Genomic DNA, 16122 nt, shown 5'->3' with positions numbered 1-16122 from the left:
TACACCAAGAACAGAAATATATTAAAAGTCTATCCTAGTTATACAGAAAAATATTTGGGTCATCTGTGAATGAATTGTATAGAGAGACAGTCACAAGTTTTAGCTGTCCAATAATATGGTAGATGCCTCAAAATGTATTTCCTCCCAAATCTGCTAATGTCAAGTTCTTAAGTATTAAATTAATGTTTAATTGTTTAGAAATACTAAAGTACCCCTTCCCAACTTATGTGTTCAGTTCTGCAATAGTAGGATACACAGTTAAAACCAGAAATCAGAATAAGATTTTATTTTTCAGGCCCTACACATTATACAAAAATAATATAAAGTTTATTTGAGCTTAACTTGTTTTTACTTGTGTTAGTTATATTCTCAAAAATGACGAAAACAACTGTCTATAGTATTAATTTTTGTTGCGGTATCATGGTTAAATTTCAATGAAGTTATCAGACCTAGGACTATAACAATTTAATCATGCAGACGAATTAAAACCTATAAAGGTATGTTGCATGAGTATGTTGTACTAGTTTTAATTAAGGTTGCAGGTGCACGCTTATAAGTTTTAAGGGAGAAGTCTGTATGAACTATCTGCTGAGTTGACAGTAATTACTCCGGTATGAGGGTGGCTCTGTGGTGAAGATTATTCAACTCGATATTCACAATAGATTCTCTAAACTGGGAAGACAGGTCATAAGAATGGGCTTCTCCGGTGAATCGGCGACCTGCAACAGTGGGATTGTTTCTTGAATTCTTTTATTACTCATCAACATCTCCGAAGAGCTATCAATGAATGCAGTTGCACATGAGTTATTGACTGGACCTTCAGAATTCAGTTCAAGCTAGAATTACCAATTACCAATTTGTGACTGAGTCACAGGCACTTCGGTAGGTATATTTAAATTTTCTGATATCTATAAAGTGGATGTTGGTAACTTATTTGACATGTTCCTAAGAAGATTATTTATGTCCAGTATGTTTTATTAACAAAATGTGCTAGGAGTATATCTTTTCTGACAGGTACACTTACAAGAAAAACCTCCTGTCCCTTTAAGTTAGACATGACGGTGTTCATACTCCTGAAGAAAATTGGCAAACTGTTTTTGTAGACATTAATAATATAACAAATAATATAACACAGTTAATACGAACAGATTCTACACTAACAATTCCAAGGCTATAAGTGTCTTTAACCAGTTCAGAGACAGCAGCAACAGGTTTGTCAGTCCCAGGACCCTCTCGAAAGCTTAGTCCCACAGCAAACGTCACTGATTTGTTTCCTTTGGGCGGCTCTGCTAATATGTAATGCCATGACATAAGTCTAAATCTCTATTGCCTTAAAGTATTTTAATTTAATGAGACCTAGGCTTGTTCATTTTAGGGGATGAAGTTGGCTGCGTCCCGAAGCAGCCTTTAAAGCGTATCCCTCAAATAACACTAAAGATATACAAACCATGATATATTGTTTGTGATTTGTTAATACTTGTTACATCTGAGTAATGACAGTAGCTTCTGTAAATCCTTCAAACAGCTCTTCTCAAGGACACGCTCAAAATTAAAATGCGTTTATCAACATAGGTCTTTCGATTAAAGTCTGTTAGCTTTGGCAGTATAAATGGATTACCTAGACGTGAAACGGGCCTTGGTGGTGCAGTGGACAAATATCGTTGCGTGCAGTCAGCTAATCGGCGCAGACAGTCATTATTGTCGAGTAAAGTGCATACTAGTGTGGCTAAAAACATATCTATAAGTGCTTAAAATGGACACCGGCAATAATTTTGGTTTCAAAAACTGATGAAATAATATAAAAAGTGTATAAATATATTGTGAAACAATATGGAGTTATATTGACGAAGTACATTGAAAACCTAGACGCACGTCAGACCGATATCTGCAATAGTGTTAGTAGTCTACTGGCTGCATCTGCCATCCCGCTCCTCCTACCCAACCCAGCCTACACGTCTAAATAATCTGTCTATATAAGCAAAGCGAAGTGTGATTATCTGAGTAAATTACTCCTAGATAAATATGTTGATGTTCTTGTACTACAGGAACCCATGTCTGATCTTGTTTATTGCACAAGAGGGACTTTTCTTCCTTTGCTTTAAGTTTGTAGGAAGCCTTAATCACAGAAGTTATGGAGTGGCTACATGTGTTAAACAAGATATAAATTGAATTGTGAATTCATGAAAACTTTAATGATATCATAGTTGTGTTCTTTTTTAAAGTGCATATCATTATCACATACTAAGCCGCCCACTGATTATATGTTGCCTCAATTTGACCATTCTATAATGTGCTCTTGATTGTAATAGCCATCATATTAAGCGTAGATTAAAAATAGTGTATTAGTCCTCTTATCGATGCATAATAATATTATACTCTTTGGAAAACGGAAATGGAAAACTGAAAGTACATAGAGGAATACTTAGCGTGGGCAAGTAAACGAGAGAAAAGAGAGTTCTCACACAGGCAGAATAAAGAACAGCGTGCTGAGTGAAACTATCTTGCGGAATGGCCGACTGTAGTTGTGACTGAGTGGTTGCAGTTTCTTAAGTTTTGTTTTGTAAAATCAAGCTGTTTTGAAATAAAAGCACTGATAATGGTAAGTTGTTATAAGCTGAGTTTATTCTAGTTTTATAATGATCACTGGTCATGCATTTATAAGTTAATGTAGCTTGTGGAGAATATAGCATGTGTTTGCTTACACGTGGTTAGGCTGTATATGTATAAATAGACCGTCTCGTCTTATTTGTTTCCCTTCTTGTTTCAAGTTAAATGTAACTCGATAGATAACCATCTTAATTTTAACTATCCGATATAGTGATATTATGGGTAAAGCTGCGAGGTTCTACTGTCTTTTGTAGGCTAGAATTAGCCCTGATCGGTTTCCCATGAGTAGGTTAGATATAGTAATTTCGGGTGTTCAATGAGAATGCTTTTGTTTTCAAATAGATACTAATTTAAAAGACTCGCCTTACAATTTTTGTTAATTTTTAACCCTCAGACACATTGCCTAATGACTAGCATTAGGGTGGATTAAACCCCATTTCCTTCTGCTCATAAATAGGCTACCTAAATTTTGGATGTCTGAAAAAGATTAGTAATAAATATGGTAATTATCATATTAACCGCCGGGGCGGAAAAATACGAGTTTTGCGTTCTTAACTTATTGGAATCGTCCTATATAAAAAAAAGTATAAGGTTTGATGGGGTGGAAATGAGAAATAACGAAGTTCTAGAAAATAAAAAATTAAATAACTTTCCAGTAATATCTCCATGTTCTACATCCACGTCTAGCGTCACGTGACCTTTTGTGGCCAATGATTGAACCTCGTGATGACGTCATCGGTTGCGCCGCCATCTTTGCAAACGTAAATGAGAAATTACAGAAATGAGCAGAATTTTGATCAAAATTAATAATGTTTTTCTTAATTTCGAGAAAAAAATTAATTACGAGTGCCTCCGGCCATCAGCGCGGGCTTCGGCAGCACCTTCGGTGCTGCCCCGCGCTGATGTCAATAAAAGAAAAACATCCCTCGAGATAGTACCTATCAGTAAAATATAAAATTCTAGAGGGGCTGATCAAAAATATAAATTGAAATGTAATGCAAAGGCAATTATGTAAAGTTTAAAAACTAAATAAATCATGAAAAACTCAAATATATAGATGGATATTAACAGAGAACACTTACCATTAGTGTGTTGGCGGATATAGCTAAACAGCAGCAACAAAAAAGTGGTCTATTACAACGAAACGACACAGTCTCCCGGTTTAAAAACACCACTCGACCGCACGACGAACAAATACACTCATTTTTAAAAATGCCCTGTTCTATTAAAAAAGAGTTAATTTCGTTTCGGTTAAAACGTAAGCTCTTTACGTGCCCTACGAAACACTCCGACACACACAATTCACTAGGGTTGGTTGAACTAGTGGATGGTTGATTCATCATTGTAAACTCACTCACTCAATCCGACCTACTGAACACGATATCTTGTGTAGAACTGACCTATGCCCCGGACAACTCAGATAACAGGTATGCTATCAGGCTGCTATCAGGCTGCTATCAGTCCCGGCCGCAGATAATATTCAAGTAAACAGATTATCCAGACACAGCACACAAACTGAACATTAAAACATTAGAAACTTTACCACTTATCAATATACCCCCTAAAATCATGTTATTTGTCATTTGCACCCCCTAGTACTATATATATTTTTTGTTCAGGAGGGTGAGCAGAATACGTTGGTAACGTCAAATTCGTGATTTGCCGCCCCGGCGTTTAATCTTACTGGTACCATAAATATAATAAATTCACGTTAAGTTATATGAAAGCCATGTTTATAAATAAATTTAAACAAAAGTTATTTTAACCCATTAGCCGCTCAAATATTCCTCTCTTTGTACAAATCCAATTAAATATGCAAAAATTGCAAGGGTTTAGTAAAACTCGCCAAAAATTCAATTGTTGGGCTACAGTATAATAAGTGGCCACCAACACAATCAGATTATGATTATTGATTTTAAATATTAATATTATCTAACCTACAACATTTTAACCCATAGATGCAGTAGGCTATTTATAATTAATCAATTCCAGCTTTCTTTGTTTAGACTAGTGACAATTACAAGAACAATGGCGATGAATATGCAAATATGGCTTAAAATGTTTTTATAAACACTGACCAATGTGGATGCAAGAAAAGAAGCTAGCTCCTTCAATCCGTAGTATCCTGTTTTAGGAGGATTTATTAATTCTAGTTTACGAATTAAAGGTGGAAATGAAAGTGTTGCGCTACAAGAATAGGCCTAGTTAGAACAAACACAAAATTGCAAAAAACACTCTTGAGAAGACTTTTGAACATTCAAAATTTAGTATTATTAATATACCGCAAATCATGTACTGTGGCATTTTAATGAATGAATGAATGTATTTTTGACGGCATCAGTACCTGCAGAAATACTATTTCAGATTGATTGAAGTAATTTGTAAGTACTACACTGCTCAAACAGACTTTAACCCTTTGGACGCCAACGTCCGGTTGATCTGACCGTTGAAAAACGCCAACGTTCAATCGATCGGACCGCTGAGGTCCGGGCGAAAAGCGCCAACGTCCGATTGATTCGCCGTTCGAGAAAAACATATTTTAAAATTTATTTTTTAACTTTAAAAGTCTGTTTTAACTGTTTAGGACTATTTTAGAAGTAAATAAGACTATCTGTAATCAATTTTGTTCAGTTTAGTTGTGTGTTTAGTTTCCCTAAACACACATGTTACAAGTGACGGGGACAAATGTATATATATTTGTAAATAAATATTTTGTTGACAAAGATTTTTCTTACTTTTTGAAGAAAATCTATGATATAGACTTATAGTAGTGAGGAGATTCTCTTATTATGATTCTATGTAAGTATGTACAAACGTATTTTTTGTGAAACTACTTTTCAACTTTCAGTTCTGAATTTTTCTGAGCAGTCTTAGATATAATATCTGTAACGAATAAAAATATTACCGATAGGTAAAAAATATTTTTTTTCCGTACTGATATTTTAGCCTGAAGTGAAATTTTTATGTAAACAAATGTTTTAGTTAGGCATTACCACATCATAAACAATGTAGTTCCATTCTAAATGCTATTTATAATAACACTATTCGATAGCGCATATAATTTCCTACAAATAAAAAAATAAACATTCAATTAACATAAAAACTAAGGATAATACAGAGCAAAGCGTAATAGGTTACAAAAGCGTCAAAACAGGGCTGGCGGTTTTGGCTAGTACGGTTGGTTCGGGCGCTAGCGTTTGATGGGTAGGGCGGCAGCCTTTGGCTTTGGCGTCCAAAGGATTAAATAAAGTTAAATTATTTTTGTTCAAAAGCTAAAACAAATGCATTTTTTTTACATATAAAAGTCTAATGGCGGCAAGATCAGTACGGGTCAATCCATTTCAAATCACCCAATAAAAATAAAATTTGTTGCTCAACATTTTTAATTTGCCTAATTTTTTATTATGAGTTCCCTATGGGTAGACAATCACAAAACGCTATTTGAAAAAATTTTACAAGCCATAGTTTTTTCGTGGCGGCCATTTTTAAAATGGCGGTTTTGCAGATTTTAGTTAAATACACAGTTTGCGAAAAGTTTAATTGCCAAGCTATTTTGAAAGATATCAGAGTAATCCAAAAACCAGTGTGTTCAGCATAAAATGAACTTTAATTTGATATTATAATAATATATATGTAAAAATATATATATATATAATAAAAATATATGTTAGAACCTGAGGAATATTTTAAAATAGTAACTCATAATGTTGTAACACAGTGAGAACAATAGGTAAGAATTATAATTCTTCAACTTAACTTACCGATACAATTTTTGTACTACACTTGCGTACAGTAACCACATATTGTTCTTCTGTGCATTTAGATTTAAGACATTGGTTTCAATTACTTATTGGCTGCAATTTTCATCAGCGAATTAAATAAAGATGATATTTCATTACATAGTTTCTCATTTATTCCCACAACATTTTTTTCCCATAAATGTGGTTGTATTTGTCTAAATATTTATCTTTGTGGTAGTGGCAAATATTAGTAATTTCTTTCGAAATTCTTAATTTTAGCAAACATTGTTCTTAAGCTGACAAGTCACTCACCTTTTACTATTACTATTTTAAAATATTCCTCAGGTACTAACATATATTTTTACATCATGTATTTTATAAAATTTATTTAATAATATTATATTTTAGAACATAAATTAAATGCATATACATTTTGACAGTATAATAGATCCAAGCAAATTATTTTTCTGGTTTTAAATAATTTTTATTGTAAATCCTAAGTAGGTTTAAATAAGGAATATAATTTTTTGATCATTAAATATAAGTTTATTGTTAATATAATTATTTAAACAAGCCCTTGTTTGGTAACTTGGTACCGCACAAGCGAGCAAAAGGGTAGAGTTTTTAACTAAAATTCAATGCTGTATATCTCTAAATGTAGTTAGGTCTCAGTCATCATTTCTTTATGAGATATTCCTATTTGTATAAAGAACATTCTGTAAAATTTTCATTCAGTCCCTTTTTAGTTATTAACCCTAGAAAATTGACATTATTAGCCTTTCGGCCATTTTTGAAAAGCTGTAGAAAAAGAAGGAGAGCATTCTCAGGGCTAAAACTTTTTCAGTAGGTAGTTATATTAGTTTTCAACATAGAAATAAAATATTAGTAGTGAGTCTCTTTTCCTTCTTAAACTTTTATGGTCTTAAAAAGTAACAATTGATGATTTTCTTCCGAGATTTTGCAGAACAACTTTGACTGACTTTCTTGCACAAAAGAAACATTATTATGTCAAATTGAAGTTCATTTTATGCTGAACACACTGGTTTTTGATTATTCTGATATCTTTAAAAATAGCTTGGCAATTAAACTTTTAGCAAACCGCGTATTTTACTAAAATCTGCAAAACTGCCATTTTAAAAATGGCCGCCAGGAAAAATCTATGGCTTGTAAAATTTTTTCAAATAGTGTTTTGTGATTGTCTACCCATAGGGAACTCATAATAAAAAAATTAGGCAAATTAAAAATGTTGAGCAACATGACCTAGGTGATTTAAAATGGATTGACCCGTACGTGTTTTCTTTATTTCACTAGCACGTTTATCCTTGAAAATTCATAAGTTACGAAAATTTGATTGTTTTTTTTGTTGTAAATATATATTATATTTTAATTTATAAACTGTATTAATATTTATACATTAATATCTAAGATTGACAACAAGCCAATCTATTGTTTTTTAATAAATATCTATCACATTATTTTCTCTGACATTTTACTTTCAGTCTTTTGGATGGTCATGAATATCGGATGATTCCATATCATTTGATAATCATCGCCTGATTGTGTTGGTGACAGTTTATTATATTGCAGTCTTTTATTGCTAATTGGTTGCTGAGCTATTGTTTTTAGGGTAATTTGGGAGGCCACTATTTTTGGCAGAGTTTTTCTTATTAGGACCAAAATAAACTTCATTGCATGTTACTAGTACCTTTCTTGTTTCATAATGATTCGAAAAATTCCTGATAAGTTCATACTTCCTGTCGCCAAATCGCCTACAAATAGGCCTAGACAAGTGACCCTTCAAGTAGGCCTAAACGCACAAATCAACTGTCACTTTCAAGTAATTAGTTGTTTTCAATGATTATTGTGAACTTGATAATTTATAATTTCCCCATGAATTATTTGTCTCTAAAATTTATCTCAAGCTGAAGAGGAAAGTTTTTTTATTGGCAGAATACATGTAGCGATCGGAATTAGCGGCGACAGGTAGCGATCCACTTAAAAGTAAATTCTTGCCGACATCGCTACCTATTGGGAGGCAGAATTTCCAAAATATTTTTTTTAATTTGAAGGTTTTAGTGGGGTTAACGGCCGGAGTAGCCAATCAATATTTCTACGTCATTAACGTATTTTGATTATTCTCCTAAACAAATATTTATATGGTTTTTGGGGGTAAAAGTCACAAAAACTATGTTTTTTTAATAATTGAAATGTAAATACTAATTTGTGGTTATATTTTTGTATTGTGCTTCTTGATATTTACGATTTTCAGTGTTATCTGCTCTTGATAGCTTATATGAGTGTTGTGTGGTCAGAATACTTTAGTTAATAATCATCTAGAATCCAGTTCAGTCTCTTCAACAATTGCGTCTATTTCTCTATCGTGGTGTGTTAACTCTAAAACGGTTAGTTAGTTTTGAAAGTATTTTAGGTAGAAAAACTATTTTATGTAATCGATGTTACCACGTGGTATGTCAGTGCAGGGTTATATTAATTTTGTTTATTTATAATAAAATATATATAATATATAAATATATAAAATATATATAAATAAACCTATGTTTTTTGTTTACACTATGTAATGATCTGTTGAAAGTTTTGATTCAATTTGTCCGATGCATTATTTTAAAATATATTTTTATTCACACTAGAAATGAGCTTTGCGTTATTAACCTTTTGCTTTTGTCCTGAACAAAACAATATAGGGTGTTCATTTGAAACTTCAAACTCGTATTAAAAGACTAATAGCACAAGTATCAAAATTCTGTAAATGGAAGTGTATAGTATTAATTTGGGGGGAATCATTTTCAGAATGGAGTGCTCACCCCCATGTCTCCCGTACCCAAAGCCAAAATTTTGAAATGGCAACTAATATCTTATGACACCTCAAATTGAAGCTCATAAAAAATACTGTATTATGGTTAAGAACATAAATTGAAATCTGCCAAGCCGTTTGGTATCAATAGCTAATAATGTAATTTCTTGCACAAGAATTATTAGTCTGCAAACTACTGTACTACTGCTAATAACAACAAAATTACTCACTGAATACTGTTGTAAATCCTTTGTAAACTTCAAATAAAATGTTCAAATTTGGTAGCCATTGTTTTTCAAGCAAAAAAAAAACTTATTTTCAAATTCTTGCCCAACCTTTCTAAAAGTTTCGCTGGTTAAGCGTCTGCACTCCAGAGAGACTTGATCCTGTTTTGGTCTTGGATACCAGTAGATGTATTTTAAGTGACCCTGCAATAAAAGTCTAAGGGTGTTAAGTCTGGAGACCTTGCTGGCCACTCAATTGATCCTCTTCTACCGATCCAGTGATCTGGGTAGTGTGCATCTAGCCATTGTCGCACAGGAAGAGCATTATATAGAGGAGCTCTATCTTGTTGAAAATAAAACATATGTTCGTAGAAAAATAAAATATTACTCTGTGTGAGAAAAGTTTCTTAACTATAACTTTGTTATTTATAATTTCAACACATAGAAACCTTATATTGTTTTGTTCAGTAGGACAATAATAGCAATAGGTTTATAACACGAAACTTGTATTTTACCGCTCCGACCTTTCACAATTATCAGTTTGATTTTTTAGTACAAATCATAGTTATTTATAATCCATGATATCTGGTGTAGATTTATAAAAAAAATATACTTCTTATGTGGACAATTTTATTGGTAATTGTCAATCTATGGGCATACCAGTAGTAATATAGATTAAAGATTATAAAACTAAATGTATTTACGATAGAAACAATTATTGTAGTTTAGTGCAGTATAAATAGAATGAAATTCTCTTATGTGTTAGTATAGATGACTCAGTACTATGTCATTGTTTTGAAAACCAACCCACTAAATATCTTGTTTTGTTAGCATTCTAGATTAATGAAACTACAGCAATAAGTTGTTAATGTTCGTACACTTATTCTGTAGGCTACATTATAAAGTTGATTGGAGTGCAGTACCTATTTATTGTCTTCCAATTAATGGGTCTCTTCTTTCCATTGATACAATAATCTTTGTGCCATTCGTTAATAAAAGTTTTTTTAGCAATTGAATTACCCATACATCGTTTCTGTAAAAAAAGAAATACAAATTCGTTTTCTTTTAATGTTATTTTTGTAACAATAAATTCCTCTGTAATCTATTGTGTTTTTGCAGTGTTTCTAATTATTTGGATTTTCATTTACCTGAATTACTTCCAGTCCTAATTTATTGTGATAAAATAAGTATTAATGTTATTTTTGTAACAATAAATTCCTCTGTAATCTATTGTGTTTTTCAGTGTTTCTAATTATTTGGATTTTCATTTACCTAAATTACTTCCAGTCCTAATTTATTGAGATAAAATAAGTTAGGGTTTGTTTTGGTTGTGTAATAATGTAAAATTTAGTATTATGTATATTTGTATTGTCGCTATTTTCTGCTTCATTATAAAATTGACAATTTAATTAATTTTGGAAGCTTCTAGATGTTACATTCACACATAATACTTCTACGTTTAGCGATTCCACAATTTCCTGTTTTGACAAAATGATCTGTAAAAGTGCCTTTTTTATTTTCTTAGGTTATTGATATTATGATTGGACAAATATATTGTATGGAGAAAAGTTAAAAAACTCCTTAAGTATATTGATTTAAATTGGTTTAAGCTTTATTAAGTTTGGAGATCTCATAACATGATACTATTTTAATGATTTATTTGTAAATATTGGAAATTTTTGTCTTATGATATCTAATGTGCGATTTTACTTTTCAGACTCAACAACTTTACATTCTCTTTGAACATGCAGCAGGGTATGCTCTGTTCAAAGTAAAAGAGTTTGAAGAGATTGGTGCTTTACTACCACAAGTTGAAGCTTCTTCTTCTGATGCTAGCCGATTCTCTCAAATTGTCAAATTGGTGTCATTTATCCCTTTCAAAAGTGCAGTTATTGCATTGGAAAATATCAACAGCATTTCTGAGGGTGAGAATTTGTACATTTTAAAATGTCTTCAAATGGTCATATTACGTATAGTAGTTGTAAGTGTTAAGCGTACAGTAAGATAAGCGGACCCAGTTTTTTATATTGAAATTATCAAACAATAAATTATTATTACACCCATTGGTATAATCAACCAATAATAATTAATTTGAACAATAACTAAATAATCTGCACCAACTGTATACACAATTTCATATTCTAAAAACAATTTGTTCTATACTTAACTTCTTTTGAATAAATAAAGATAGTTAACTTTGGAAAACTAAACAAAATAACTCTAAAATATAATTTAATGTGTTCCTCGGTTTCAAGATGTTTGTTTTCTTGTTAGGTTTTTTTCATTTTCATGATTAATGGTTATGGTTCCTTTATTATTTGTCATTACGTAATAGTTTTAAACTATTTTTATTATTTTGATTCATGTGACTTAAATTTGGTATTTATATACAGGGTGCGGCAAAATAACCTCCCTATTTTCATTGCTTTATTGTGAGTAGAGGGAGGCACTCAGAATGGTGGGGATAGCCGCAATCGACGCAGGAGAGGGGGAAATTTAAGTGACGCTCCGCCCGTAGGCACCAGTCGTCAGTCGCCATCATGGTGTGGACGAGTGCACAGAGAGCGTTTGCGGTCGAAGCGTTTATTCGTAACAATGAATCAGTTATCATGGCTCAACGCAAATTCCGAACCCGGTTTCAAATTCCTCCTCGTGATTCAGTACCGGACCACAAGTCTATTGTGCTGTGGGTGAAAAACTTCAGAGAAACTGGTTCTGTTGTGAAAAAACGAGGTGGAAGACCTCGTAGTGCTCGTACACCAGAAAACATTAATGCGGTTAGGCAATCAGTTTTGCAGTCTCCTCAACGATCAGCTCGCAAACATGCAGCCGCCATTCGAATGTCCGACCGTAGCGTTCGTCGAATTCTACACATGGATCTTCATTTCCATCCTTACAAGATGGTTGTTGTCCAAGAGCTGTCTCAACGTGATTGGCAGAGTCGTATGGAAGCGTGTCAAATAATCTTGGATAGACGCTGTTGTTTTTTTCAATGACGAAGCGCATTTCCATCTGTCTAGAAGTGTGAATAAACAGAATTTTCGCTATTGGAGTGAAAACAACCCGAAGGAAATCCATGAGAGGCCTCTTCATAGTGAACATGTGACTGTTTGGTGCGCGTTATCACGATGTGGAATCATTGGCCCTCATTTTTTTGAAGAGGATGGCAATGTTGTTACTGTGAACTCAAACAGGTATGCCAACATACTAGCAGAATTTTTTGAACCTGCCCTACAACAGAGGGCTTTCGAGAATGTGTGGTTCCAGCAGGACGGTGCCACAGCACATACTGCCCGAATAGCAATGGACATTTTGAGGCAAATGTTTCCTGGCCAGTTGATTTCTTGGGGAGGGGACATTGTGTGGCCAGCGTGATCACCCGATTTAACCCCATGTGACTTTTTTCTGTGAGGTTACTTAACCCTTTCCACTCGGATTTTTTTCACTAGTCTGCCCCCTCAGCTCGTATTTATTTTAGCATATTTTCAGTAAAAACCCATTTTTAGCAAACTGGAAGTCAATAAAGTATATACATTATTATATTGTATAATAATTTTATTTTATTTCTAATTTATATTTTAGAGATATAAAATTTGATAATTACACTAATAAGTTTTATATTTTAGCATGGTATGGTATCGTTCAAAACACTCTGCAGGATGAAGACCAGGATTTTTTGAACAGGTTTTACAATAGTAAAGTGTTTCCTTTCTTCCTCCCGGCACCTTTCTATTGCTACAAACAGCACAGTCTTTAGTTTTTTTTGTTGGATGAGCTGCAAGAAAGTGAGGTTGTTTGTTTAGCCTTTCTTCTTTTTCTACTGATGAAGGACGACCCTGATTCAAACTCATAGGGTTACGGACATGGCCTACAAGTTCAGTGATAAGGATTTCTCTGAAATTCCTGTGTTGAATTGTTTTTTCTCCATGGTTTTGTTTATTCGTGTTGAACAAGAGAAAGCTATTTACTATTCCCACTTCCAACATCCAGAAAAATAGCTTTCTCCACTACTTCAGAGATTTACGGGGAAATTTGTAGGAAGCAATATAGTGGTCTGCTTGGTCCAAGCCACCCATATATTTGTTATACTGACAGATAACTGTTGGCTTTTGTATGTTTATTTGATTATCCTTGCCTTAATTAAGTAATTCAGCAATAACTTCTGAATCAGAAAGAAAAGAGATACTTGGTAACGACATATCGAGTCATTAATGCGAACGCGTCTGAAAATTGGTTAGGAAACGTGACTACAATGACAAAGCAAAATAAATCAGCAGCCGACCAATCGTAGTTCAGCTGTAATTTATTAGTTCCTGAGAATGCCGTGCGATCGCAGCACCAATCGGAAACATCGTAGGCTGGCTAAAAATAAAGTAAAGCTGACGTCACTGCAATGTCAGATGGCGTCCGACATACGAGCGGAAAGGGTTAAAGGCCGAGGTGTTCAAACATCGCGCCAGAAACCTGCAAGATCTGAAGCAAGCTATACGGGAGGAAGTTCTGTGCATACCTCAAGCCATGCTTGAGAGAGTCCACGACAGTTTCAGAATTCGCTTGCAACAATGTATTGATAACCACGGCCACCACTTATCTGATATTCTGTTTAAAAGAAAGTAGAAAAAAACTTCCCATGTCATAAAATAAGTTAAAATGAATAAATTTGTTTTTTGGAAAAAAACTGTGGTTTTTATTACCATTTAAAAATAGGGAGGTTATTTTGCCGCACCCTGTACAATTGACCGTTTTGTTATTTGATATATAAAGTATTGATGACTTATAAGCGATATTAAAACCGGGTCTGCTTATCGTGCTCTGCCCGTGATATGTAATTATTTTATTTCATTTTTTTGTTATTACACTTCAAAAAAAGATAAATTAGTCATGAGTTGGTCTTCATAATATTTCTTTGAATTAATTATTGACTGAGTTAAATATTTCATTTTTGTTAATGTTTATATTTTGTAATTTATCCATCCTTATGATATTTAATACATTTTATTTACTACAAGAGTATTGTACAGGGTGTTATATACCCTTACTTATCATTTTCAACGTTTCCAGGTGTTCTTCCAGAAACATTGCAAGTTTTTCTGGACAAAAATGTACCGCAGTCAACAAAAAAAGAGAAAGTGGTGCTGGGAGTTGGGGACAGCAAACTTGGAGCTAGTATAGTAGAAGCCTTGACCATAACTTGCCAGCACACAGGACCTGTTCCAGAGATAATTAGAGGTGAGAAGTCATTTTAGGACAAATTACTCTTAATACATTGAACACCTATTATAAGAAGTAATTTTATAGAGTAGGAGGTAGTAAATTCGAGTTAGTTAATTTAACCCTTTGCAATTTGAGGCAACTAAGTGGTCAAAAACTTATCTCTTGTTACTTTGGATGGTAATCTTAGAAGGGAAAATCACACTAGCCAGTTAAATGGGAAACTAAATTTACCACTTTATGCTATTGGTGTAAAATTTGAAATTTTACCGATTTTAAAACCACAAAAACCATCTATTTTGGGTCTATAATGAGATATGGAATTGATTGCTGGATCATTTTTGAATCTTCAAATTTTAACATTGAGAAGTATTTACATAATGGAAGTTTTAGCTCAAATTTGTTAAAGAATATAATCTAATTCCTTTATCTAAAACAGCATTTTTTTTTTTAATAAACTATTTTTAGCATGGACGAAGATCCATACATTAAAGGCTTTAAAAAAACTACTAAAGATTATATGTTGAAATTTATACTATTGAGGACTTTTTGTCCGAATTCATCGGAAGAAAATTAAGATGTGAAATATCATACTTAACTAGTTTTAGCTGTAGATATGTTACTAGTGTTTTAGTTAGTTTTGGTAGTTGTTATATAGTGTTTTATACCTTGATGAGCCTTTAACCTTTTTAAGTGCCGATTTTTCTTCAGTGCTGTCAGCCAGTACTGCCTAGTTTATTTGCCGCACACAGAGTTGCCCCATAGTTAGCATATATGTTGTTTATTTCTCGTCCACTATAATCAATTTTAGCAAAACTTTATTCATCAAATTGCCTCTTAGAGAAATTCTGTTCTGAAAATCTTGCCGATATCTTACTCTCTTTAAAGGAAACGCTTAGTCCATTTAAAATAAAATTTGTAACTGACCATACAGTAATCCTCAAACTGTGGCATTCCATTGTGTGCATAACCCTTCAACCTTATGATAAAAACAGCAGGGTCAGTGTAAAAATCCCCTAACTCAAGGTATGCTACAGCTGTGTGGTATCACTTTTCTTTAGATAAGTAATTAATTATAACACATGGTTTTTTACACACCAAATCCAGATGATACAAAGCTCAATTGAATAGAAGTTTAATTTTGTGGCCTGTACGATGTGTAGTTCACATCTAGTCTGGGTTTTCTTTAGTTAACTTAATGTCAATTATTTTGTTAGGTATTCGTGCCCATTTCCACAAGCTGGTGAAAAATTTCACAATCAAGTCTTGTGGCACGGCTCAACTCGGTCTGGGGCACAGTTACTCCCGGGCTAAGGTCAAGTTCAATGTTCACCGAGTGGACAACATGATTATCCAGAGCATTGCCCTCCTCGATCAGTTGGACAAGGACATCAACACTTTCTCCATGAGAATAAGGTAAAACTTGTAACTTAATTATAAAAACTTAAAAGGTTATTTTAATAAAAGAAATATTTAGTTAATCTTAATATGAGGTGTATACGGAAAGTAAGTACCGTTTTTCATTTTA

General features: G+C 33.1%; 1 protein-coding gene across 1 annotated transcript in view; it reads left to right on the top strand.

The window, feature by feature from the left end:
- The first annotated feature begins 2449 nt into the window (after positions 1 to 2449).
- Positions 2450 to 16122, top strand: part of LOC124359821 (nucleolar protein 56) — a 37233-nt gene continuing 23560 nt past the window's right edge. The window contains exons 1-4 of the mRNA XM_046812877.1: positions 2450 to 2599; positions 11101 to 11308; positions 14445 to 14612; positions 15812 to 16010. Of these exons, the coding sequence (XP_046668833.1) occupies positions 2597 to 2599; positions 11101 to 11308; positions 14445 to 14612; positions 15812 to 16010 (578 nt within the window). The 5' untranslated portion in view covers positions 2450 to 2596. The remainder of the gene's footprint in view (positions 2600 to 11100; positions 11309 to 14444; positions 14613 to 15811; positions 16011 to 16122) is intronic.

This window comes from Homalodisca vitripennis, chromosome 4, assembly GCF_021130785.1.
Source record: "Homalodisca vitripennis isolate AUS2020 chromosome 4, UT_GWSS_2.1, whole genome shotgun sequence".
Lineage (NCBI taxonomy): Eukaryota > Metazoa > Arthropoda > Insecta > Hemiptera > Cicadellidae > Homalodisca > Homalodisca vitripennis.
The sequence above is the reverse complement of the archived record's forward strand: the minus strand, read 5'-3'. Positions and strand labels throughout refer to the sequence as shown.